This window comes from Acomys minous, assembly GCF_964271855.1.
Source record: "Acomys minous genome assembly, chromosome: 1".
Taxonomy (NCBI): Eukaryota; Metazoa; Chordata; class Mammalia; order Rodentia; family Muridae; genus Acomys; species Acomys minous.
Window position 1 is genome coordinate 153,066,460 of NC_140483.1, and position 26,777 is coordinate 153,093,236.

Here is a 26,777-nt window from a genome sequence, read left to right on the forward strand (position 1 = left end):
TGTAAGCTATATATAAGCAGCTATAAATGCATCCATCTTTGACACATGGACAGAGTTTCCTATAAAAAGATAATCTTTCTTGACCATCACACATGATCATTAAGAAAGTATTTCCTGTGTTTGGCTGATAAAGGGACTGAATTTCAAAGAGATTAAGATTCTTGTACAAAATTGGACTCGATACCTTTGGGGTTTATTTTGTGTTTGATGAGGATGCAAAGTTGGATGGGTGAGGAAGGGATGGGATCTGGGAGGAGTAGGGAGTGGTAATAAAAATACATTGCACGAAATTCTCAAAGGACCAAAATAAGAAGGGGAGGGGTTCCTGCTCAAAACCTTACCCATGTACAGCAAAGTGGACGCAATGAGTTCCAAAATTAGTGAGCCACTATTATCAACGTGCACTTTTAGAAACTCTCTTAAGGCTAAAAATACTAACCTAGTAAAAGGTAAAATGGGGTAGTGAAAAATTAAAAAACTGCAGTTGGCCAAATGCTACACAATTTACTATATATGAAAAATTAAGTAAAAATAAAACCTCATAATGGTAAACAATTTAGTTGTCCAAATACTAAATTAAAATGGGTTATATTACAATGGATTAAAAAGTTTTAAGATTAAGTCATTCTATAATTATTTGAAAACATTTAACACTAAAATATTTTCGATTATATGGTAAAGTGCCTCAACTGATAATATTTTGTTTGTGTGTTAAACTACTGAAAAAAATGGAAGTCAGCTGAACTGACAAGACACAGTTCAGAAAATAACTTTCTCAATAAAATCTGATTACTTATTAAATAGCATTCAAATATCCACACTTACCAAGTTAGGATTGGTGGGTGGGTGGCACAGGCCTTTAATCCCAGCACTCAGGGAGGCAGAGGCAGGTGGATCTCTGAGTTCAAGGCCAGCCTGGTCTACAGACTGAGTTCCAGGACAACCAGGGCTATATAGAGAAACCCTGTCTCAGAAAAAAAAAATCAACAAACAAACAATGGGTCAAATTATTACACAACCCAATAAGCTACATAGGAACAGAACCACATACACACCCACCATCCTAGTTATGAGTCAGTGGTCACCAGGGGATAGCACAATCACTCTACACAGAAGTCATACAGTTTGGTTGTGTGCTGCAGACAGGCAAAGCATACACATGGAAATATATTTTCCACTCCTCCCATTTCCAAATTTGGTATGTATTGTTTCATGCACAGATGCATTAGTGACAGATTTTTTCCTTCAGAAGTGACAAAACGCAGGTTGGACTAAATAAAATACAAAAAGTTCTAGTAAGAAGACCATCAGTCTTGGCGCTGTACCCCATCAGCGCGGTAATCTACAGTGCAGCCTTACTCATCACGTTGTCTGCTACCCATCAGTCTTGGCGCTGTACCCCATCAGCGCGGTAATCTACAGTGCAGCCTTACTCATCACGTTGTCTGCTACCCATCAGTCTTGGCGCTGTACCCCATCAGCGCGGTAATCTACAGTGCAGCCTTACTCATCACGTTGTCTGCTACCCATCAGTCTTAGCGCTGTACCTCATCAGCACGGTAATCTACAGTGCAGCCTTTCTGATCATGTTGTCTTCTGGGGCATCTGCCCCCATCTTAAGGAATCACTCTCAGTCATTGGTGGTTTTAAACATTGGTGCATGGAGCCTTAGAAGGTGTCTGCAATGAAAACACCTCGCCTTTACTAAAGGAGCTAAAGATAGGGCTTGATCTCCACAACTTTTGTTTGACTATTCAGTCACTACACACACACACACACACACACACACACACACACACACACACACATACACACACACACTTTTTGCAAGATGTCCATGGCTTCTCTCATTTTGGTTTGGAACCCACTGACTGCCTGCAGTGTGGTCCACAACATGGTCTTTCCTTTGGAACCAGGCCAGCTTATGAAAGGTCCAGGCTGCACACCATGGGTTCAGTGAGGTCAGCAAATCCCTTCACTACAAAACAGTGACTCATTGGTTACAGCAAAATGTTTTGTTCTTGGGCCTCTTCTGTGGGTCCTTTAAGGCTAGGCTCCTTTACACCTAATTTCCTTTCCTGGGGGGGGGGGGCATGGAGAATAACTCTGGTTAATGAATTCGCACTTGCCACATAAAAAGCTTTCTGGAGCACAGAAATGCCCATTTAGAATGAACTCATGGAAACCTCCCTAAAATGTAGGGTTCTTTGTGTCAACAAAAGTCTACTTAGACAGAATAAATAGGTGAAGCCATGAATTTCCAGTCTCCTGATGCCAAATTAAATCCCACTTCTTCAAAAAGCTCCTGTTATTGCTGTGTCACCCTGTGAGAACTCTGTATTTGCTTTGGATCATTGTGATATGTCCTCTGTTAAGGAAGGAGGCCTGCCAGTGTGTAAGTAAAGCTGTGACCACATTCAGTCTAGACTCTATCATCTTTGAGCAAACACATGAATAAAAAGCTTCTCAGGGACACAGGCTGTAGCTTAGACCACACCAAAAAAAAAAAAAAAAAAAAAAAAAAAGAAAAAAAAGAAAAAAAACCAAAATTATAATAAACACAAGAAAACAAATCTCATAGCCTGCCATGGCAGCTCTCAGTTATGATCCTAACACAAGAAAGGCGGAAACAGCACTGTCCTGAGCTTAAGGTTGTCCCGGACGACATGGTGAATGCCAAGCCACCTTGAACTGTGGCATAAGACCCTATCTCAAAAAACAAACAAATAAGCAAGCAAACAAACAAAAATGGGCTTTGCTTATGTGAAAAGCAGACATAATTTAAATGCTTCTTTTCAAACAGTAGGGCAAAGAATATGTAAAAGAGGAAAATAATTCAGTTTTGACCCAGAGGTGTGCAAATCACTTGTTCACAAACAGGTGCATACTTAGTTTCTGGGAAACAATCATACAGTTCTTTAATTAGAAAGGATCTTTTATTTATTTCCAGACAACCCTAAATAAAAATGAGAAAGAGTACTGTGTATCAGTTACTCTTCTGCTGCGTCTTATGGAAGTGTTTATTCTGGCTTATGATTCCAGAGGGAGAGTCCATAAAGGCAGCTGGAGCAAGAAGCTGAGAGTCCACATCTCCAATGCAAACTCAAAGCAGAGAGCAAACTGGACATAGAGTGAGGGTATGAAATCTTAAAGCCGACTCCCAGAAACTTATCTTCTCCAGCAAGATTGCACCATTTCCCCAAACAGCACTGCCACTCCAGGACAAGTGTCCAATACCTGAGCCTATGGGGTATATTTCTCACTGAAGCCAACACAATACGTGAAGTGCTTTCTGGGATTAAATTTATTTCTAGCATACTATGGAAATGAACTCAACAGAATAGGTTGTTATTTCCTATGCACATCAAGACTGCTAGATAAAATACCCAATGCAATCCCATTAAGTTGGATAGCCAATTGAATTTAAGCAGATGAATAACAAATTCTACCTAGTAGAAGCAGCATGTGCTACAGTAATGACATTCAACCAAGGACAAACTGTATACTGCCTCATGCTGTCACTGTGTGAGTGCATGCTGTTCACATACTCATGTAACTGTCCATCAGCAGACTTCTCAGAGCATAGTCCCAGCACCACATGTTTTTATAAGCACATCAGGTGCCATAACTTTTATTTACTAAATTTGACAACCCATGTATGTGAGTGTGTTTGTGCACGCATGTTCCCAAGTTCGTATGTATTCAGCCTGTCTGCATCAGAAAGTCAGAAGTGACACTTAGTTTCCAAAGATCTTGTATGAACCTCCGAGACTAGAATTTTGCATCTCTAGTGATAGCAGCTGTCCTGAAATCCTTTTGCTATAATAACAAGGAAAATCGATAGGAAAATCAATTACTGATGTTCTGAAATCTCCCAGTCACACACAGCCATAACGGCCTGTAAGGTACCCAGTAAACTATGTTCCTATTGTGCTTGAGAAGTAGGTGTCAAGTTTTCATAGTAATGACCTTCCAGGTCATAAAATGAATACATGTTACTATTCAGCCTTTCCTATTTTCCTTGTGAGATACTAACTGGTACATGTGGAAAGTCTTTCCAGGGGCTAGAGAGATTGCTCATCAGGTAAGATCACTTGCAGAAGACCCAAGCTCAGTTCTTAGAACACCATCCAGTTTCAGTGGGTCCAATACCCTCTGCTGGCATCCATGAGCATCGGGCATGAGTGTGGCAGGCATACACACATGAAGGCAAACTCTCATACAAACAAAATTAAAATTTATACATCTTCTAAAAAGAAAGCTACTCGTTCCTTCTAGACTAGTATTCATTCAAAATTCACCTAGTTGAATGATACTAGTTGATGATACTAATCTACTTAGAATCTAATATATATTATATGCAGAGAGAATATATTAGTATAAAATACAATGATTCCAAGATACTTAGTATCTATGATTGACATACAGCTGGTAAATAGATGAAAGATGGATAGATAGATAGATAGATAGATAGAAAGAAACAATACTTTACACCAGTATACCTACAGTATAAACTGTAGGTAATGTGAGAATAAAAATTATTATTTGACCATTATGGAAGACTTATGTCTCCAGGAATTTATATAGAGATTTGTATCCCTTATAAAGATTATTGCCATATTCAAATGATATACTAATTACATTTGGAGAAAATGACTGATTTTTTTACATCAAACTCAATATGTAAAGAATATCTAACAGCAATGTTTCCTTCACATGTGTGTGCTTAGTAAGCATGTATGCCTCATACAGGATATAATTCCAACTCCACTTATACCTTGAAGCCTTTCCAGACATTGCTCAGTTACAGCGAGACATTTCTATAGCCCTAGCTCATGTTACCACAGTATAATGCTTTATTTGCTATATTATTATTGAAATTACTAAAATGCAAGTTCTTGAGAACAAGGCCCCATTTTAATCAGCCTTTTCATTGCTGCTTCTTTTTTTAATTAATTTATTCAGATTACAACTAAATTGTTATCCCATCACTTGTATCCACCCGTTACTTTCTCCATCCCACACCCACACTATTCTCTTCCCCTAGGTCTATGTCCGAGGGGGAGCTCCTCCCCCACTATATGGTCATAGGCTATCAAGTCTCATCTTGGTGGCCTGCTTATTCTTTCTTTGAGTGCCACCAGGGCTCCCCACCAAGGGGAGGTGGTCAAATATGGGGCACCAGAGTTCATGTCAGAGTCAGTCCCCACTCTCCACCCAACTGTGGAGAATGTCCTGTCCGTTGGCTAGATCAGAGTAGGGGTTCAGCGTTTACTACTTGTATTGTTCTTGTTTAGTGCAATAGTTTGAGCAGAGCCCCCTGGTCCCTGATCCACCCCTGTTGATGTTCTTCTTGTAGGTTTCTAAGATCCTCTGGATCCTCCTATTTCCCCATCCCTTATATTTGCATTGCTGCTTCTTAACAGAGGCCTAACCTCTGTTTGTGTGTAAAAATAAAAAATTACTAACAATTTTGCACCTTAATCTAACAAATATCCTAGACAGGCAGGATATGGAACTGCTTCATTAGAACCTCCTCCTAACAAATGTCCCTTGTGTACCCAATGGAATCACTCCTAACAAACATCTCTTGTGTAGTAGCCAATGAAATCCCACTGAGTCTCTGGCTACAGAGGTGCACTTCTATTGTAAGGAGACAAGCTATGCAAATCCTGGAGGCTAGGTTTCGTTTTATTATCCAATGGATATGTAGGATTTCAAGGTGTGCGGCCTCATTTACGTGCCGCCATCATGAACCACCCAAAGTGGTTCTCAAGAGATTGGAAGGCAGCGATAGGGAGTAGAAGGGCTTTCTCCTCTCTTTCCTATGGGAATAGTGATGAAAGCCACATTAAAGGTCCCATAAGTGGTCACACTATGAAGCTGGGAGCAGCTGAGGACAGCACACAGTTTCATGAGCTGCTTTGAAGGAGAAACATGTCCCCATTGCTTTGGGCATTTGGGTCTCCTGTTTTGGAGGAACTGTTTGGGGGAAATTTAAGTCGTATAGCCTTCTGGAAGAAGTATGCCACTGAGGGTGGGCACTGAGAAAAGCCCTGCCTTCCTCAAGTTGCTCTCTCTGTTTTATGTTTGGGCTTGAGATGTGAGCTCTGAGCTTCCTGAGCCATCATGACTGCCACTTGCTGCTGAGCCTCTGCTCTGCCATCGCATGAGGACTCTTCTGCCTCTGTAACTGGAAGCCAACATAAACTTTCTTCCTTGAGTTGTCCTTGGTCATGGCGTTTTATACAGCACCAGAAAAGTAAGCAACAGACTGCCTCTCTGACAAGTTTTCCATGTACTCCAGACATGGTCTTTTACCACCTATTAAAAGGAAAGAGAAAGGAGTTCTGCTTAACTCTTGGGCTCTAGCCACACCTTAATTATTGCACAAAAGATGATGATGTTCAAGTAGTTATTGGTTAAGTGGTCTTTTTCACTCTAAAACATTTCTTAATAGTCAACCCCATTTAAATTCACCTATGGGGAGCGAAGCCAATCAAAACTGCCATTGCCTGTGCATGGACACTACACAAGTAAACCCAAGTGATGCAATGGCAAAAACGTAATACTGGAAAAGCAAAGACATTCACAATGAAATGCGCAACCTGCTATTGGAGCCAGCTGGTGCAACACAGTGGTGCTTTTATCAATGTGTGCAATGGGTTTGGTATGTGGGTAGGTGTGGTTGTGAGTCTGTCTGAAAAGGATAGAGGGATGGGTGCTTGTGTAGTTGAGACTTACTAGTCAGGGGATTCCATTCTTTCCTATAAGTGTTCTTTGTGAGAGGCCGAGCAACGTGTTTTACATAAAGGAATCTGTTCATATAAGCCTAAGTCTGAATCGGAGGCTAAGGGATGTTAAAGTCATTTTTCTCAGGTCCTGGGAGTCAAGACTCAAATCGTCCCATGTCACTCCAAATCTAAGTTTACAACCCCTGGGCAAGAGCAATTCCCACTTTAGTCAAAATCAACACAGTAAAAGACATCTCTGCATCTTTTCTCTCACTGAGGGATAAATGGCCTGAGTATTAGGAGTCTCAGCTCGACAGGGCTGAGTCTCTCTTAACTGACCTAAAATAAGAAAGAGCTCCATGAGGGCTCCTCCATCCACACCTCAAAAAGCGCTCTGTTGGATCCATGTGGTCTGGGGGTTTTGTTTCTGTTTGAATGTTTCTTTGGAATAAAAATATTTGAATGGAGCTGGGCAACAAGGTCTGCACAGAGCTTCTGTTTTAAAGGTGTTTTCTCTTTTGACCTGAGCCTGGGGCTTGGGGCTGGGGCAGCACAGCAGGGCATCTGCAGGGTGTCTTTCCTGGCCACCACTCACAGAGCCGAGCCAACCCAGGGACTGGCCAAACAATCAGGACTCTCATGAAACTTCCCTAAGATTCTTCTTCAAAGAGGCCTTCACAGGGATGCCACTGGGGCCTGAGGACACTTGAGGTAGCCTTAATTCCCTTCCATGGAACCAGGATTTGGAGCTCGGTCACCTGTGGCCAGACAAGAAGAGACTGTCTCTTCAGTCCTCTGACCAGCAGGACCAGCTGGAATGCCTTCCCTTCCCTGCCACCCAGGTCGCCACAGGAAAATAAAATGCTAAAACTTAGTTCTCAGAGATGATTCTCAGGAAAGGTGCCACAGCCTTTAATGGTCAACAGGGCACCTTAAAATGAATCACTGAAGAAGGGGGCACTGTGTCCAGAGAGAACAGACAATCTGTGCATTTGATCCGATCCCATTTCTGAGTTTTCCACTGGGAAAATCTAGAAGTTGGTCATTTTATCCTGCAATTTTATTCATAAAATAAGTAATACCCTAAATAGTCTTGAAAATCAAATTGGCCAACTTATCCTACAGGCAAAGGTGGAGAGAAATTAACACAGAGAGAATGTAATTTGCCCAATATCACCCAGATAGTAAGCGCCAGACTGCAAATCTGAGACAATAAAGCTAGTGAATAAAAGTGAACACTCACACACCAGCACGTGCACATGCATGTGCACACAGACACACAGCACCATTTTAAAAGCCTAAATATAACCATTAATGCCACACTGTCACTAAGAAAGTGAACATTATTGTAATATATGTAAGAGCTACAAAACATGCAAGCAATTCAGTTTTGAATGTCACGTGCCAAAGCGCCAGGCCAGAGACTACCAGTTTTGTTAAAATGAGGTCAAATTCAGAAAGCCCTTTCCCTTGGGAACTTTCTACCTGTATAACCACAATGTTTAGAGCCAGTCTCAGCAAGCCACACAAATATATGTTGGTGTCCAGAACAAAGAAAATGACAGAAAGTATGTGGATGGAATTGAGGTGCAGAAAACAGAGCACCTATCTGTAAACTGGGTCCTGGTTGGCTTATGAGCCAACTCAGAAGGCAAGGACTGAAGTAAAGAATTTCGGTCCCTTCATTTGAAAGGTAAAGGAGGTAAATGGAGGGGTTTTTAAAGACCCTCTAAGCTCTGAAATTCCAAATAGGGACAGATACCGTCTTTTAACAAAAGTAATTCTTCATATCGTTTTTATGTAGTGGAACAAAACAAAAAACAGAAACTCAAAAAGTATGTGCATGAAAAAGGAACCATGTATACCTAGTCTCCTGACTGCACTTGGGTTCATGCCTCGGGTACCCTCATCCCAAACAGCTACTGTCTGTTTTCACTGCTACAAGTTTGTTACTTCCCGACCTATAGGGTTTGGTGTTCATTTTTACTTGGGGAAACTTGTTAGCATTTCCTATCACTTACCCTGAAGCCCAAACTCCATAGCATGTGTCCAAGGTTTTTCCCATCTGGTCAACATTCGCTCCAGCACATCCGTTGCGTGCAAATTACACCTGACTGATTTTAGTTTCTCAAAAGTGATAACCATTGCTCCACACTATCCCCTATCCCCACCAGCCCCCCACCCCACCCCATGCCTCCGCACTACAGGGTACAACCCTACGGCAAACTCCTCCCCTGCATCTTTCAAGAATCCACTCAAGAGGGCTGGGGAGATAGTTCAGTCACTGAGGTGTGTAACGGACAAACATAAGGACGTGAGCTTGGGGCACTGGCACCCATGTAAAAAGCCCAGTGTGGTGTCACACAAGTGTGGTCTCAGTGCTGAAGAAGCGGGTCTCAGAAGAACATTGGGCTTGCTGGCCAACAAGTCTGCTAGTCATAAGCTCTGGTCTCAGTATGAAACCCTGTCACAAAACGTAAGGTGAGAAAGCAATTGAGGGGGACACATGCTGTCAAATTGTGGCCTGTGTGTATGTACACATGCGTGTGAATGTATACACATACATGGACACACACACACACACACACACACACACACACACACACACACACAATCTACTCAATACTGTCTCTTCTGGGACTCTTGTTGTCCCTTCACTGAGGGTCTCTGTCTCCATCCCTTTCAACACAAGGAGCCAACTGCTTTATAGCACTTTCTTGGCCTCTTCTCCCACAGAAGCCCTGCAAAAGATTGTTCTGATTGGTCTATTTATCCTTTGGCATATTACTAACATTCATCAGGTTCACTGAATTATACTGAAAGGACTAAAGTCAGCACCCTGGGGTAGAAGTGTAGGGTCTCCATGCACAGCTGATTGTCATATATTAACAGATGAGCTTTAATATAAAATGGGGAGGTGTAACTTTCCCTAATAGTTGGTCCAAACAACACTCAAGAGTAGTGATGAGTGTTGGCTCTGGCACAAAGTACGTGGACAATAATGGGCAATTTATCTTTACTGGTGACCACTGGTCATTGAAACGGTCAAACTAGGAGGTTTTTGGTTTTGTTTGTTTGTTTTTGTTTTTGTTTTTTTTTAAGAATCCTTCTTTGCCAAGACAGATGATCCCTGCACTTATTTTACTTTATGTGCCTCCCAGGGCTCCGATGTCAATGCCAACACACCTTCCCCAGGATTCTTTTCCTTTCTGGATTCTGGTTCTCCTCTTTGCTGATTGTACTCAGTAGAAGTGTCACCACAAATAACAGAGTGGGAAAGGAAAGGACTCACATCCTAAGACAGCCTGTGGTCAAATAAGGAAGAACTCCTCCACTGCCTGAGTCACTGGGGGAACCGACCCAAGGGATTCTTGGTAAAATGTCAAGCAAATGGAAGCCTGAGCTGGGGAAGGGCTCTGTAGCTTCCCACTGGGACAAGAGATAGGGCGTCAACTACACCTTGAACAAAACTTTCCCTCGGTGAGAAGTAGCTGGTTTGTGGATGCTGAAATTACAGGAAAAGGGGGGATGGTGTGTGAATCCTGAGGGTCATTAGAAGCAAGAAAAAGAAAAGGCACACAACTTTAAGGCTTTCTGTGCCCCTGGAAACAAGGCAAAGATGGGGTTAGGTAGTGTCAGGGAAAAGTATCAAGACAAAGCCTACTGGCCTGTAGACTCTCCTAGAAGACACAGGGTGGTTTTATTCTTGACAAGTAGCACAAGGAGGTAAAGAAGAAAAAAAAACACATGAAAATCAAAATTAAAAAACAAGTAAATAAACAAAAACACATGGACCATGGAACCCAAGTCATGAGTTGTACTGAACTCTGCCTCCTATACTTACTACCTGTGTGGCTCTGGACAAGCCACCTTGAGCCCCTAGACTTCTGTTTTTACCACCTGGAAAATAAAATAGCAAACCAACCATGCTACCCATGTTCTGTAGGGTTGTTATTCCTGAGCACACACCTCTAAGGCGGCCTGAGCGCTAGGTAAGCAGGCAATACTATACACATTTGAAATAAAATTCTTATTGCGATTTGGAACTCATTAAAAACGTCTATCGGTAATCTCATGCTTCACAATTGATGCTGCCACTGTAAAACTCCAAGATATTTTTTCTTGATTTGTTTTTTAAGTTGAATGCTTACTCAAACATGAACATTGTGCGGATCTGAATGCCATAGACCATTCTCACACAGCAAAACCAAAGGCTTTTCCACACAAGTGATAATTCATAGCCAACCCAGAATAAATCAAAATAAATGAATTTGTTATTAACTAAGCACTCACAGTAACCAGTCATTTTCTAAGTTGTTCATATTCTAGATAGAGGTCATGTACTAATAACCAGTTGTAGTGGTGCAGGCCTTCAGTTTAAGCACTCAAGAGGATGAGGCAGAAGAATCATGAATTCAAGGCTATCCTGGGCTACATGGTGAGACTCTGTCTCAATAAAAAAGTTGGTTATTTTTTTAAAAATCACAGAACACAATAGAAGGGTGGGCAAGTGTGCCTCCTGTATACCTAACTAAACTGATACAATACTGAACTCACTGTGGATCTCTGCTCTTCCCTCTTGAAGGCTCAGGAAGTTGCATTTGTCACCATATTCATTCATTCATTCATTCATTCATCCACTCATTCATTCAATGGCTACTTGTTACCTGCTCTGAACCAGACAGCTGTGAAAGACTACATAGACAGAAAAGAACAGAGCATTCAGTCCTCCTGGCCCTCACCAACCTCAAGATCGCAGTTTTCAGATATCAAAAGCAGTTTATACAAAAGCCAAAGTCAAATTTTTTTTAAATCCAGATTATCAGTCAGTTAATTTATAATGAGCTTCAGGCCAATGACAGCTCTTGTTGTCACAGGATGAACCCATGCTTTCCAAAGAAGCAGACCCAACAAGGAATAGACCCACTTCCCACAAGAAAGTGGATGGCACAAGTGACAAGCATCACTGTGACAAAGACCTGACTATCCTGGGTTGTGAAATTTCCTATTATGAGCTTTCTACATGCATATTGTACCCGTTCCCTCACTCTCATTACTTTCCTAATGAAAAAAGGTTATGCATTTATTGAACTCTATTCCTAAGTTAGAATCATATTCCTATCTTGCTTTACCCAGTTTTTTCACTCATCATCCTGACTAGAGTTTTCCACGTTCTAAAATTTCCATTTCATGGCCACATAATTACAATTATCTATTCCTGAGAAAGGTAACTGCATTTGTGTAGGCTGATAGTTCAAGGCTTGAGTGACACTACTCCTGTTGTACACACATCTGAAATGTGTGTCATGAGTAATAGCGGTGTTGCTTATGCCAGAGGAAAAACTACCCAAATGAGGCACAGATGTCAACTTCACATGAATCCTCAAGCATAATACATGATGTGGACATGTTGGATTATATGCAAAGGCCAGGCTGAAAGCATGAACTTGGTGGGCCCATGGACCAAATTCTGAAATCATTTACTGCTCCGTGAACTAAGCAGCACCTGACATTGTAATGGAAGACACACATGTATGTCCATCAACATGTAGAAGGCCAGAAGACAAATGTCTGAGGCAATATGGAAGCAGAATGTCTCAGGTTATACATGTCATCTGGTACATAGAAAGTATCCATGGTAAACTGAGATGTGTTTTCTTTTAAACCAGGCAAAGCTGTCTGGGGGCACGAAGGTGCTCAAAGGTTTCGCTGGTAATTAAACAAGAAGGAAGTTGTTCTTATACTCATTGAGATTTGGGTGGAATTAGACATCTTGTGTCTGAGGTGATGGTGTCTCCAGTGAGGACACTTTCTGAGCATTCTGTTGCTTAGGGATTTGGGTGGGTTGTTGAATCTATGCCCTAAATCTCATTCTCAAAGGCCAACAGGTCGCAATCAACACAGCCATAGAGCATCATGCATTTTCTCTGACCCAAAAGGATAGGGTGAAGGCTCTTTCAGGGATGCTGACTTATTTAAGAGTAATTAAGGTTCTATCTCCTTTCAGGAACTAAAATGAGCAAAAATCAGAGATGTCTCATAATCCCAGGATATTTGCTCCACTAGGTTTTCCAGACAGCATAGAGGATCACAGGACCTTCCCATTCAACCTCTGTAAAAAAGATGAAATAAAGTTTGTTTGTCTGTGTATTGCTAGAAATATAATCTGGAGTCTTATACCTACTAGTAAAACAGTTTAGCTCTTGACACCAAATGAAACCCTCAGTGTCAGCAATAGGTTATATCTAATTAGCGTGTTGGCCAAAGGGGCCCCATGAAAACCCCCCAAACAAGCCAGGCTATTGCTAATGTTAGTGGTTGCTTTCCACAAATGGACAGTAAATCCATATTGCTGAGGATAACATCTACACAACTCATTGAACAGGGAGAAGTTGAGATGGTGCTATCTAGAGCCTTCATCCCTACTAACTAGTGTTTATGGTATTGAAAAATACTCTGCACACTACAAGAGGAAAGAGATAAACACCAACCCAGCTACAAACTTTTTGGTCTACAATGGTGACAAACATGCTGGTGCAAAGGTGGCACAAAGTTGTGGAAATAACCAGTCACTAGTTGGTTGGATTTAAGACCCACTCCAGGAGATGGAACTTATGGCCAACACTGCTCAGGAGCCAAGAAACCTAGACTAAATAGGCCATGGACCTAATGGGAAACTAAACACCACTGTTCTGCTAAAGGAGTACAGCAATAAAATGACTCCTAATGACAATCTGCTATATTCATAGATCAGTGGCTGGTTCATCCATCATGAGAGAGGCGTCCTCCTGCAGAAGATGGGAACAAATACAGAGACACACAACTGGACAATGTACGGAGAATGCGAGACCTCAGAACAGTCAGTCCTAAATTAAACATCTCCATTAAATCCTGCCCCTCAGGCCTTAGGGAACTCTGTAGAAGAGAAGGCGGAAAAAATTGTAAAAGCCAAGGAGAATGGAAGACAGCAAAGAAACAAAGTCTTCTAGATACAATACATACATATGAACTTACAGAGACTGTGGCAGCAGGCACAGGACATGCACAGGTCTAAGCCAGACAGGATCCTGGTGTTGAGAGAAGTGGACACAAAACCCATCCCTTATCCAGAATCTATCTCCAATTGACAACATGTCACAAAGGAAAACTTATTTTTCTCTAACAGAGTCTCACTGGGTATACAAACCACACTTAAGGGCAGGCCCTATGTCTAGGAGTAGATGGCCAACACAAAATGAACCCAGTGGTATTTTTGGAGGGATTTTGTCTCATAATTCTTTATGTAGGCATTTTTTAACCTTACAGGTCTTTTGGTTATATACTGTGCTTTCTCACTGTGTGTTTGTATGGGATTTCTGTATGTGCAAGTATGTGTACATCTGCACCTATATGTATTTCTAATGCTGTTTCTTCTATGGGTTTTGTTTGTTTGTTTGTTTGACTTGTCGTAATCTGTTTTTATTTTTTAGTTGCCTGTTTATTTTCTAATGAGAGAGTGAAAGAAAGGGAGTGGATTTGATGGGTTGGGGAGGTAGAGAGGATCTAGGAGGAACTAGGGGAGGAGAAACCATGACCGGAATATCCTGTATGAAAAATACCTTTTCAATGAAAAAAGAAAGGACAATCTACCACCCACCTATATATCCAGCCACTAAAAAAGTTATGCTTTGTTTTTCTTACAGGAGTTTGTTGGTGGTATTGTTTTGTTTGTGTGTGCATCCTTTAAGATTAAGAAACATAATCAAACATTAACCTCAATACAGTCTATGAAGATGTGATTCAATTAGGTAATTGAACAAATTCTCACTAAGTGAACTTTTTAGGTATTCTATACTCCAAAAGAAATGTAATGTTCCTTATGTGGAACTATCCCCATGCCAGTACCTAGAACTTACTAGACTGTTTTCTGAGTATGTAAATGTAGACACATATTCATACTGATCACTACCATGGTTGTCTTAACCTAGGAAAACTGATGTTTTCAACTTAAAGGTAAACATTATTTAAGTTTAAAATTGGGTATAGTAATTAATGCCTCTAAGTCCAACACCGGGAGGCTGAGGCAGGAGGCCACAAGATAAGGCCAGGTCAAGGTCAGCCTCTCCGAAAAACTGCTGAGTGAGAGAAATTGCTTTCTTTAGGGATGAGCTCCCTCATTGGTTATATACTACTAAGAGGTCAACCTTGAAATGATATATGTACATGTAACATTAAAGGGATTGAGCAGTTTGTATTAGTATATTTAGGCATAGATAGAAAGATAGGTTAGATAGATAGATAGATAGATAGATAGATAGACAGACAGACAGATAGATTATAAATAGGTAGGTAGATAGATGATAGATAGATATTTTCATAATTCTGCATATATACCTGGTGAGTATTCACACTCTTGTTTCCACTATCATAAATTAGTGTGGCTATAAGACCACATTAAGAATTGCTAAAGGAGGCAGCAGTCAAGACAGAACTCACCAAGCACAATGACCACAGTCTTCAGAAGGCTCATCATGGTATCCCGGTTCCTCCTGGGTCCAGAACTATGCCGGGACATTCTCATAGTCCTCTGGCGAACATAGCCAAAGATGTGAGCATAGAGAACCACCATGACCACAAAGGTCACCAGGTTGAAAATGGCCCAGAAGACTAAGTAGGAGTCACTGTAAAGGGGTGCCATGTTGGAACAATGATCAATATCACAGATGCAGTTCCAGCCCACACTGGGTATGGCACCCATCACAATGGCCATAGTCCAGATGACTACAATCACCACCACCACGCGCCTGTTGCTCATCCGTGTATGAAGCTGCATGCGGAAAACCGTGATGTGCCTCTCAATGGCAATAGCCAGAAGGTTGGCCACAGAGGCTGTCAGGCTGGTGTCGATGAGGCCCTGCCGGAGGAGCCACGTGCTAACAGTCAGTCTCCTAGTGTTAGGTCCTGTGTTGAACATCAGGTAGAAGTAGGCCAATCCAGCAAAGAAGTCTGCAGCAGCCAGGTTGGCCATCAAGTAATAAATAGGGAAATGGAAGCGGCGGTTGACGTAGATCGCCACCATGACCAGGAGGTTGGCCAACATGATGAACACGCAGACGGTGATGCCCAGTCCCATCACCAGCTTGCTCACTGTGTTCCATTCTGTGGCGAGATATTTCCCACTGTGGTTATAGAAGAAGGCGATAGACTCGTTGTAGAAGCACTGTGGTTCGTTCATGGCTGTGAACTGAGAAAGAAGATGAATGAATGAATGAATGAATGAATGAATGGGAGAAACCACAGATCCAAATTTAAATACGGACAAGCAACGCAAGACTCCTATAACATTTGGAAGGTGAAAAATAAAATAAAAGCAAAAAAAAAAAAAAAATCTGAAAAATCTGACCCAGTATAATGCCCAAAATCCATAGTGGTTGCTTAACACTAGATTAAAGATGATGAGACAAATAAATGACAAGGTCTCTGCTTGGTGGTCTGTGTCATTGAAGTGTACAAGAAAAACCACAAGGCACATAAATACATATATTATATATAATATAACATATATATTATATATATATTCCTTAAAATACTCAATATAACCAAAAATCTTTCAGAACTTTGCAACTGGAGTATTTATCCTACCGAAATCAACTCTGCCCTGTTATTTAGTTAACAGAGATAGTCTCCAGATATGGTATCATTGGCCGATTCATCTGCATTTCTCGCCTCACAGTGTTTTTGACCCGTGACAGACATTTCATAACTCACGCTCCCAGAAGGACCATCAGGCCCAAATTTTCAAAGGTCATACTATGCATCAAAGATTCTTTAGCCAAAGCCAGTATGTACTGTTCACATTCCTGTGGTTAGCACACCCAACCCCCAGGACTCCTCACCCCCAAGAATAGCATCTATCTTCCAGTCTGTGACTCTTGAGAACTTCCTCCGTGGAAGGCTTAATGTAAGCAGCGGTACCTGACACTGCTCCACAAGAAGCAAAACACACTCAGCTTAGACGACGCATATGGCTTCCAATGTAGAGGGACACTGCTTTCTTTATGTGTTTACTTACTCTTTTTTCTTTTTATCAAAAACAGTGAGGGTATATTTGCATACTATTTATACTCACACTTCAGTCCAGGAAGTTTTGAGGTGTTTTAAAATACTACACAGGTAGTCAGTAAGTAGTAAAGCAAAGTTAGAAAATAAAAAATAACAAAGAATACAATTGGGGGAATTACAAAAACAAGTAGAAAAAGGGAAAAAAACAAAACAAAACAAAAAAACACCCAAAAAACCCTCTTTCTTCCTGAGACCTTTGGTTCATTGGAGACTTCTAGAATTAGAAACCATTCCCTGTAGACATTTCACATTCTTCTTCCTCTACTCTGGTTGTGATTCTTAAGTCACTAAGCAAATGTGATACTGTTGTCGGGAACTTTTGTTTGTGTTTGTGGATTAGGGGGTTGGACCTAGGGCTTTTAACAAGCACAACCATGCCTACCTTAATCAATATTTTGCCTGCTAAATACCCATAAGTTGTACACAAGTGTTTACTAAACACTAAGTAGTTTTTAAAACAGCAGTGTGACATGCCTGAGTGATGGGTCTCTTGAGTTACGAAGACACCTACAGTTGCTTGCCTGTCTGAGTTCCAACTCACACTTCTGCAACGCAGGTGTTGCTATCTCTTGGCTGTTCTTTATGAAGATAACGAGATCACACTCCAGGAGAAGAATGAGGACCTTGTCTTACATCCCTTGGCATTTTCTCTATGGTCCACAGTGTCTCCCTCACTAGAAATCAGAGAGCCTGGCCAGCGGTGTTCCGCTCTACCCCAAATCATGCCCAATGCTAGGTAAGTCCTTGACTTTTCTTGCTGTCATTTCCTTGACCTCCTCCTCTCTAGTGACCTTTCCCATTACATACCAGTTGTCCACACCCATGGTCACACACACACACACACACACACACACACACACACACACACACACATCTTTTTCAACCACCCAGAACTGCCTGCTTTTGGAAATATTTGAGTCATTCTAATTGCTCATCATAATTTCTCACTTTTCCATTATTCTCATAGGATGCTCATTATATCTGTCCTTGGAAGGTATCCATTTTTTGACCCTTCTATCTTTCCCACTAGAGTGTCCTCCCTGTTTTCCATTTTCTCCATCTCAAGTTCCATAGTAATTGATTCAGTCCCTATACTGTGAGCTCAGAAACACACTCTTCTAGAAGACATTAAGGTGACATGTCCACCTGAATTCAGAATTTTCTGATCTTATTAGCAACGGCTACTGTATCAATTACTTCTCGTATTGCTGTGACAAAATATCAGAGAGAAGTAACTTAAGGATAGAAGGGCTCACGTTTGGCTCACGGCATGAGGGTACAGTCCACTCTGCTTGGGAAGTCCTGCCAACAGAGTGTGAAGCATCTGGCCAACTGAGTCCACACCCAGGACTCAGGGAGTGAAGGATGCTGGCCTCCATTGGCTTTTTCCTCTGTATGCACTCCAAGACTCCGGCTGTGGAATGCTGGCCCCCACAGTTAGGGTGAGCCTTTCTACCTAAATTAACCCAACCTCAAAGCCCCTCCCAGACATGCCCAGGGGTTGTGAACATCAGGTGCAAAGGGGCTGTGAGCAGAGCATCTTTAAGAAGCTCAAATCTAGGATCGTCTCTTCATTTCAAATCTCTTAACAAAATTATTTCTGAAAAATCCCTTCTGCCCGCTGAGGTCACATATTCAGAGGTCCTGGAGGACAAATATAGATGTCTTTGGAACCCACGACTGTGCCTACCAGACAGAACACAAAGAAAAATAATCTAGATGTTAGCTTGGGCATCACAGGAGAGGGTCAGAGATAACAAGAAGGAAATGGAGGCACAGATTAAAATAAACACCTGTCATTCTGCAGATCTGAGGAAGACTTGGGTGGAGCCGGAGAGGCAGAACCCCCATGCGAGGAGAAGAAGCTGTGTAAGAAAACACATTCCTTGCTGATTTATGCTTACACAAATTATAAAACAACATTATCACAAAATATTCCTATAGCTTCATGAGATTTTGGAACCTCAAGGGTAAAGAAAGGTTCTAGAAGCATAAAGGAAAAATGAAGAAAAAGAAAGCTCAGCAAATGTTTAAGGCGGAGAGAACAGAATAACTCCCAGTGTTTCTGGTGTGAGATCCATTAGGACAGTACCTCTCAACACGTGGGGTGCAATGCCTCTTACGGTCAAAGGACCCTTTCTCAGGGGTTGCATATCGGACATGCACATTGCAATTTATAACAGTAGCAAAATTACAGCTGTGAAGTGGCAATGAAAATGATTTTATGGTTGGGGGAGGGGTTCACCATAACATGAGGAACTGTATTAAGGGGTCTCAGCAGTAGGAAGGTTGAGAATCACTGCTTCAGGACAAAGCCCAAGGCATGAGAAACCCTCCCGTATAGAGAAAGCCTTCAGGTGCCTTGAATTCCACAGCCAGAGATGGCCTCACAGGAATCTCCCCACAGGCTCATGTGCTTGCACACCTGGTCTCCAGCTGTGGAGCTATTTTGGAAGGTCAGAGACTCTTTTGGTCATGAGACCTAGATGGCTCATATAGGGTGTAGGGTGGGGCCAGGAGTTAAAGGCCAGGTTGGCCTGAGCTCTCTGCTTTTCTATGTGACTGCCACCTCGAGCTCCTCCTTCATGCCTTTCCAGCATGATCGCCTGTGACCTCTGAACTGTGAGCCTGAGTAAGCCCTTCCTCCATTTCTGCTAGGAGCTCTGCCATGATGACAAAAACAAAAAAACAAATAAGCACACACATGTGTGCACATGCATGTACACACACATACACACACACACACATACACACACACACACTCACACACACACATACACACACACACACACACACTCACACACACACATACACACACACACACACACACACATACACACACACACACACAGCCAAAACTCACTGGTGGGTGGTGGTGGTGGTGGCTGTGCATGTCTGTAAACCCAGCACTCAGAAGGCAGAGGCAGGCAGAACTCTTGAGTTTGAGGCCAGACTGGTCTAAAGAGTTCCAGAACAGCCAAGGCTACACAGAGAAACCCTGTCTCAAATCACCACCCTCCAAAGTCACTGGTGGCAGGCATAAAAACTCATAAGCCGTACTATTGTCTTCACGTGGACAAAGTATTAACTATAAAAATGATTCTTGAAACCAATTACACATAGTATAATTTAATAATATTGGCACAAACCTACCATTGTACCAAGAAGAACTTGAGAGATGGGAGAGTGGAGTGTAAATAAAAAAAAAAAGTCTGTTTATTTTCCCTTATTGTTCAGATAATAATCATATAAGGGGGAGGACAGAAGAGGAGAAGGGGGGAATGAATAAAAAAATATTAAACACATTATTTAAACTGTGGAACTCTGCAAAGGTTATTCGAATGTGCACAGGCACACACAATCTATTGGAATAATTACTAAATTAAGATCCTTTTCCACACTGCTGAAGAAGATATGTGAGCACTTGGTATCCGGCTGATTGTACTAAAGAAAAGGGCAAACCAGAGAAGACTGAAATCTCCCCAGTGTATCTACATAGGTCAGAAGTGGTTTCTTTTAGACTTTAAGAAAAGAGACTAATATTTACTGGTAGACTCGTAGGGAATATATATATTCAGACACAATTCAGGGAATAGTTTTACATGAAAGATAGTATGCTAAATCTAAATCATTTCAGCTCAAAATCCTTGCGGAGCAAGAAGCTATCAAATATTGCCCTGGTTAGGGAATAAATATGAAGATGATATAAAATTATGTTTAAATGAAATGTCCCTTGGTGGCAGAAAGTCTGCATGAGCTCCCTTTCCTCCTGTGCTTGCCATTGCAGCTCAGAGGCATTGAGTGGGACCTCACTGGCCACTCTGCAAAGCATGTGTTCATCTTGGAAATTCCTTATCCTAGCTGTGATCTTCAAAGTCCCACCAGCCCGCCAAGCCTGAGCTCTACAGGGTGGTCACGAGATGCCTTTGTCCTCCAACAACTCACCTGCCCTGTCCCAGGCATTTATGGAATGTCAGTCATGGATGCAACTCCACACTGCGCCTTCAAAGGGCATCAAAACAAAACACCAGGGCTCCTGTGGGAGCCACTCCCCACCCATTTGACCGAGCTCTTTAATCTCCCACAAGGCAATTACACACTCATTAGCAAAAAGGAAAAACAAACACCTGGCATAAAGCTCACAATACTAATTAGACCTATGTGGCTTAGAATGGAATCTGATAAAAATGTAAGTAATATACCCCACTAGCATGTTTTACGGGGCATTTTAATCTATGCTGGATACAGAAGGCGCAATAGGATAGAAATGAAGCCAGCTTACTTTCCACTTCTGTGTACACATATGTACATGCATATAAAATCTGTGTGTGCCAGAGTACACACACGTGTGTGTGTGTGTGTGTGTGTGTGTGTGTGTGTGTGTGTGTGTGTACCAGAGGGGCAACCCTGGGTGTATTCTCTCTAGAGATATCCACTTTAGCTCTTGAGACTGCATCTCTCACTGGCCTGGATTCAGCCAAATATGCTAGGCCAGCTGGCCAGTGAGCTCCCAGGAGCCACGTGTCTCCTCCTCCTCAGGATCTCATTTCCACTAAAGCAATGGCATGTGTGAGCACATGTGCCTTCCTGAGTCTACTGTCCACCACTGAACATGGTGATCAGTAAGGTAGGTGACGGCTCTGAGTCCCAGTCTTATTTTAAACGGAGTCAGAAGAAAGCTATAAGACCTTTTCATTTCTAGTTGTTAAATCTAAAAGAATCAAACCATCTCCACGCTTCTCACGATAAGGACAGAAAAGAAGCAAGGTGGAATTTATTCAATCTTACTAAGTTTATTTCCAGAAAAATAAGCCTCATCCTTCCCGGAGCCTCAAGTGAAAAACAATGAGCTGAGATGATTTCTCATTAGAGTTAGAAATGACAAAACAATACTGACACAAACGGAAAGATGGCTTGCCCCTGGAGTCTTCAGGACGGTGAAGACACCACAGCAATTAAACATCTTAAAGGTTACTTCGAATAAATCAACTGCGCAGGCTAATGTGAGGTTTACATGGGTGCCAAGAACCTGTGGGAAGCAGCAAATTGTGAGTCTTTAGATCTCGTGACAGCCCTTGGCCACCAGGCTGAGGAAAAGGGTACATCGTCACATGGCAGATTCCTGTAGAATGCTGGGATGTCTCTAAAAGGAGGGATGACAAGAGCCCCTGGAAATACCAGAGATGTGCAGGATTAAATACAGTAACTAGTCTTTTAGCTGCTTCTTTGAGCCAGTCAAGAACTGCAAACCAAGCTAATGGGCTACACCCAAAGCAAATTATTGTGGTCATTAATGACAAGATCTTAAGTGCTACTCAGAAGCAGAAACGGCTTATGTCTGAGGCAGTGAGTTTGAACTAAAACCCATTAATCTTGCTAGAAGTCCTGACAATGTCCATATTAATAAAATAATGGATCAGAAAAAAAGTATCAGTTCACACACAGTGCCGATAACAAGGAGAGTGACTCCACATTGGGAAAAACAGTTAGAGGAATACAGGGTTACCCAAACAGGAACGTGGCCTTAAATTCTTTACGTAGACCCATCAGTCTAGCCTTGAACTCACAGAGATCAGCCTGCTTCTGTCTCTCTGTCTTCTGAGTGCTAGAATTAAAGACATGTGCCACCACTGAGCCCAAAGTGTAATTCATTATTTTTTTTCTAAACCCTACTAAGCAAGGTATTTTGGATTCCATCTGTTCTGCCAGCACACAAGAGGATGAGAAAAGTAAATTACCAAAAGCTTAAAGTTATGCCAGGCTGTGGTGTGAGATTCTGTCTTATAAAGTAGTTGTTTTTAAATTCAGATTAAATGTATACTGTCTTGTATACTGTCTGCTGACCCTAACTCTTATGTAAGCAACACTCCCTTCCATTCCCTGCTTTATCTTTTTGTTTTTGTTTTTTTTTTCCATTGCCAGGGGACAAATTCCTACATGCAGGCTCAGTGGTGCCTGAGGGCGGGCTCCAAGCTACTTTTGAAAGTGTGATGTCACCCAGTGAGTCCCTCACTCTGGACACGTCTCACGAAAGAGGTCGCATCACCCAACCGCTATGGCATCTTTACACTCAACCCAGCATAGCCCTCTAAGATAGCCCTGAACCGGCACCGCTGATCCACTGAGCTGCAATTCTCTTGGGTCCACCCCTCTATTCCTTTGGCTACTTGATTGCCTTACCAAGCACAGCTAAGGCAGTGCCAAGTAAAGTTCTGGAGCACAGAACAACCCACTGAGTTGGGGCTCAGGCGTGAATCTAGAGAAAAAAATCTCCAATCTGAACTCTAGACCTAGACTCCAAACCCTCCGTTTCCTGGCTGGCGCAGGCAGGTGTTTGGAGATCACTCTCTGAACACTCTGATCATGAAGCAGGCAGCCTCTTGTTCATCGGAACAACCACGCACCCGCCCTAGCTGTCCAATCTCAGGCCTCTGCTACAGGTTCAATGCATCTTTGAAAGATGCTCCATGGCCGACTTAGGCTTCAGACTCGGATCTGCACCACAGTTCGACCTCATGCCAAGGAGCACGTAGAAGAAAATAAATAAATAAATAACACTTTCCCCTTCTTGACAGACATCAGCCTGCCCTCACCTGTGATTTATGGCCTGAACAAGTTTAATGTCAGGGCAGTGCTTAAGTGACACTCTGCAGCTACAGTGTGGCAGGGTCATCATCACCCAGCAAATGCAGGCTGATTTCTCTAATGACAGTCTCGTTGCAGCAACGTTCAGAGCTCAAAAGACAGCAACCCGTGAACCCTATGATTATGGTAAAAATAAGACATTGTGCCACCTTGACATAAATGCTGACTCTGCAACACTCGGCTGAGGATCAGGAGACCTAGGAGTGTAAAACTGACACACATCAGGGTAGGTAGGGAAGAAAAGGCCACATGCTTTTCAAGGGTAAATAAGAAGCTTCATTAACCATTAGCGATAGAACCAATTAAAGGGACATATAAGAAAGATAAATAAACGAACACCGTAAGTATCTTCTGTGGTTTATTCTAGGCTACCCACCCGCACCCCACCCTCATGTGATTTTATCTTCGGAAAGAAAAACTGAAAATGTACTCTCAGATTCCAAAATAAGATATCCTCTCAGACTTTCTGAGTTTATAAACACAGAAGAAGGCCTAAATGGATTTAAACAGCAATCTAAGGGGAAAGTTAACTTCTAATTGAAACACGAATCAAGCCGGAGTAAGTCAGAAGTCTCCGTGTTTACCTCCACATGCATTTATTCCTGGCAGCACACGAGGGTTTTCCATCGTCTGTTCATCTAACTTGGCTCTCCTCTGTCTGATGGCTTCTTCTGGCGTAGGACAAATGCACGCCACATACGCAAACCGTATGCTGTAACCACTTTCTCCATGTAAAGAACTCTCCCAACCACCATGGGGGCAATGGTGAGAACAAACATCTGCCTGGTACCTATTAAGGACTCCACAAAGCTCTCGGCAGATGTCCTCCCACTTAGACTTCCAAGCATGGCACACATTGTTTTAATTCTACGTAATGAAAAAAAAAAATCAAGCTGAAAGGAAAAGCTGCACTGAAAGGCCTCTTAGCTGTGGTACACAATAGCTCCAACTTGCAAAATCTATATGGCTCTAAGCCCATGCACTCTCTCTTTCACAACGCTGTGTATGTAGAACCGGACCACACTACGCCTTCACTGTGTGGCACAGGGAACATCACGCTGCAATCCATGGCTTATACTACAATAGTATTTCACACAACTATTAATTATTCATGCTTTAGCTTCATGAAAATTGTGCATGCCTCATTGGCAATCAGATTTCAAGCGCAGCTATTTCCTTAACTTCCTTCCATGGGAGACTATAGGGTGTGTCTCACGTTTGTTGTCTTTATTGGTGAAAAAAAATCTGTGTGTAATTTCCATCTTCTTCAGAGAGTGAAGAGGAAAAATGAAACGGCCATTTTAGGCTGTATGCGTTCATGGGATGGATCAATACAGAGGAGCAAATGGATCTGCCCAGTGGTCTTCCAAGACAACAAAGTGCCAACTGTGAAGACTTTTCAAAGAAGTAATTAGAAAAAATCTATGGATTAACTGAGTGCAATATGAAGCCAGCAGTTGCTTTCAGTGATAATGGGATAGTGGTTATACAAATTATTTCTGGCAGATGAGTAGGTGAGATATGAGGACAGAAAGAAGAAAGCTGGTGGCTTCAAGTGTTTCCTCCTCCCGCGAGTGAAGCAAGGAGGCAAAACATTGGCAGCTGGTGGCTCTATATAGTTGTGCAAGGAGTTTATGTTCACTCTTGTGAATGTTTGAAAACCTCCTTAACACAAGATTCTAAAAAGACCATACACATGCACGCACGCGCACACACACACACACACAAGCACACACGTGTACACAAGAGGGAAGAAGGAAGGAGGGAGGGAGAGTTTCCAACCTCAGAGTTCCATATCCAGTGTTTTAATGCAGAACTCGGTTGCTTTCATCCAACGCAAAATAAAAGCTCCTAAGACATCGGCTTCTAAAAATACAAAGGATTTTCAACAGCTAGTTCAAAACATCACATGAGGACTGGGGGAACAATCTGCTAAGACATGGAAAATCAACAGAAATCTACACCTTTAATGAAAACAACCAAAACAACTTAAAGGGATCAAAACTTCTTCATGCCACTATTGGGGGCACAGATGTTATCTCACATTTGCCAAGACAGAAGGGAACAGCACCCCCAACACTGAAGGAAAAGGTCACTCCCTCACTGGAACACCAAGGACCAGAAATAGGAGACAAGTACCTTGTAAACTCTCAGATGCCCATTGGAGCCTCTGTCCCAAGTGCTGGGCTTGAGAGAAGCCAACGGGCACACTCGGATGAGCTGTTGGCCCTTCCATTAACACTGAACAGCTTAAATCCAAATTTTACCATTTGACTCCCAAGAACCCCATCAACCACGATGAAATAAATGTTCAGCAGCACTCTAGAAACAGGAAACAGCAGCTACCCGGCCCGACCCCTCTCAGCATCCACAGGACTGAAACACATTACCAAACCCAGTCGTTCCTGCCTACAACTACATCCTTGGGGTCCCTTGGATACGGAAGCTTTTTTTTTTTTAAATCAACTCTGGACTAGTGTAGCTATAAACCAGATGAGGTGACTTCCTGTGGCTGTTAGTTCCAACCACCTTAGGCGGGACTCACCTTAACTATGTCAGGACTGGGTGCTGGCCCAGCACAAGAAAACAACCCAGCATCTTGGAATCCGAGCAGTAGCAAAGCAGAGAACACACACTTGTCTGACTTCAAAGCACAAGGCCAATCCCAGGCTGACTAAACAGAGATCCCAGCAGGAGCGACAAAGAGCGCTTTCTTCTCAATTGTTCTTTGAAACAATCACAGGCTATTTGTTCATATTAATTAGTTTATGTCTGGTGTTAGGCAGCCTTCGATAGAAAAATGTTCTTTGTTATCAGATGAATGGAAAAACAAACAATACCACAGCCTTTTCTTTTTCATCCAATTGTTGTCTTTGCCTTGAAAAGCAATTTTCAGGCCTTTCCCACTTGAATGTGAGTTTATCTTCACCGGGGTCAGTTAGCTCACTTTTCAGAAGAATATACGTTCCTGGCTGGATAATGTCAGGGTAAGGTGATTGCACTATGAGAGCTGCTCATTATGCGTCACCTAAAAAGATGCTACCTCTATATAATTTGGCCCTTCTCTGCACCAGAAGACAATGGCTAATAGGAGAGAAGACATCAGTACGGGCTGAGATACTCAGGCAAGCCCACCTTGAAGGAACCCCTGACTGCGCAAAGCTGAAAGGAAGGGCTGGCCTGTATAATCAGAAGGCTCATCATAACCTAGAGTCAGGGCCCCAAAGGTCTGGTATCTCTCCTGAAAAAAAAACCAGCCCTAGCTTGTTCTGCAAACTAATGATCACAGCTTGCAAC

The 26,777-nt window shown here is 42.3% G+C and overlaps 1 protein-coding gene across 7 annotated transcripts in view; it reads right to left on the reverse strand.

The window, feature by feature from the left end:
• Positions 1-26,777, reverse strand: part of LPAR1 (lysophosphatidic acid receptor 1) — a 111,069-nt gene that overhangs the window by 33,652 nt on the left and 50,640 nt on the right. For 6 of the 7 annotated variants that reach the window (XM_084779229.1, XM_084779228.1, XM_084779227.1 and 3 more), the window contains exon 3: positions 15,210-15,957. In XM_084779229.1, coding sequence (XP_084635355.1) covers positions 15,210-15,957 — 748 coding nt within the window. Of the gene's footprint in view, positions 1-15,209; positions 15,958-26,025; positions 26,156-26,777 lie in introns of those variants that run through there. The other variant, XM_084779232.1, reaches the window with a different exon arrangement.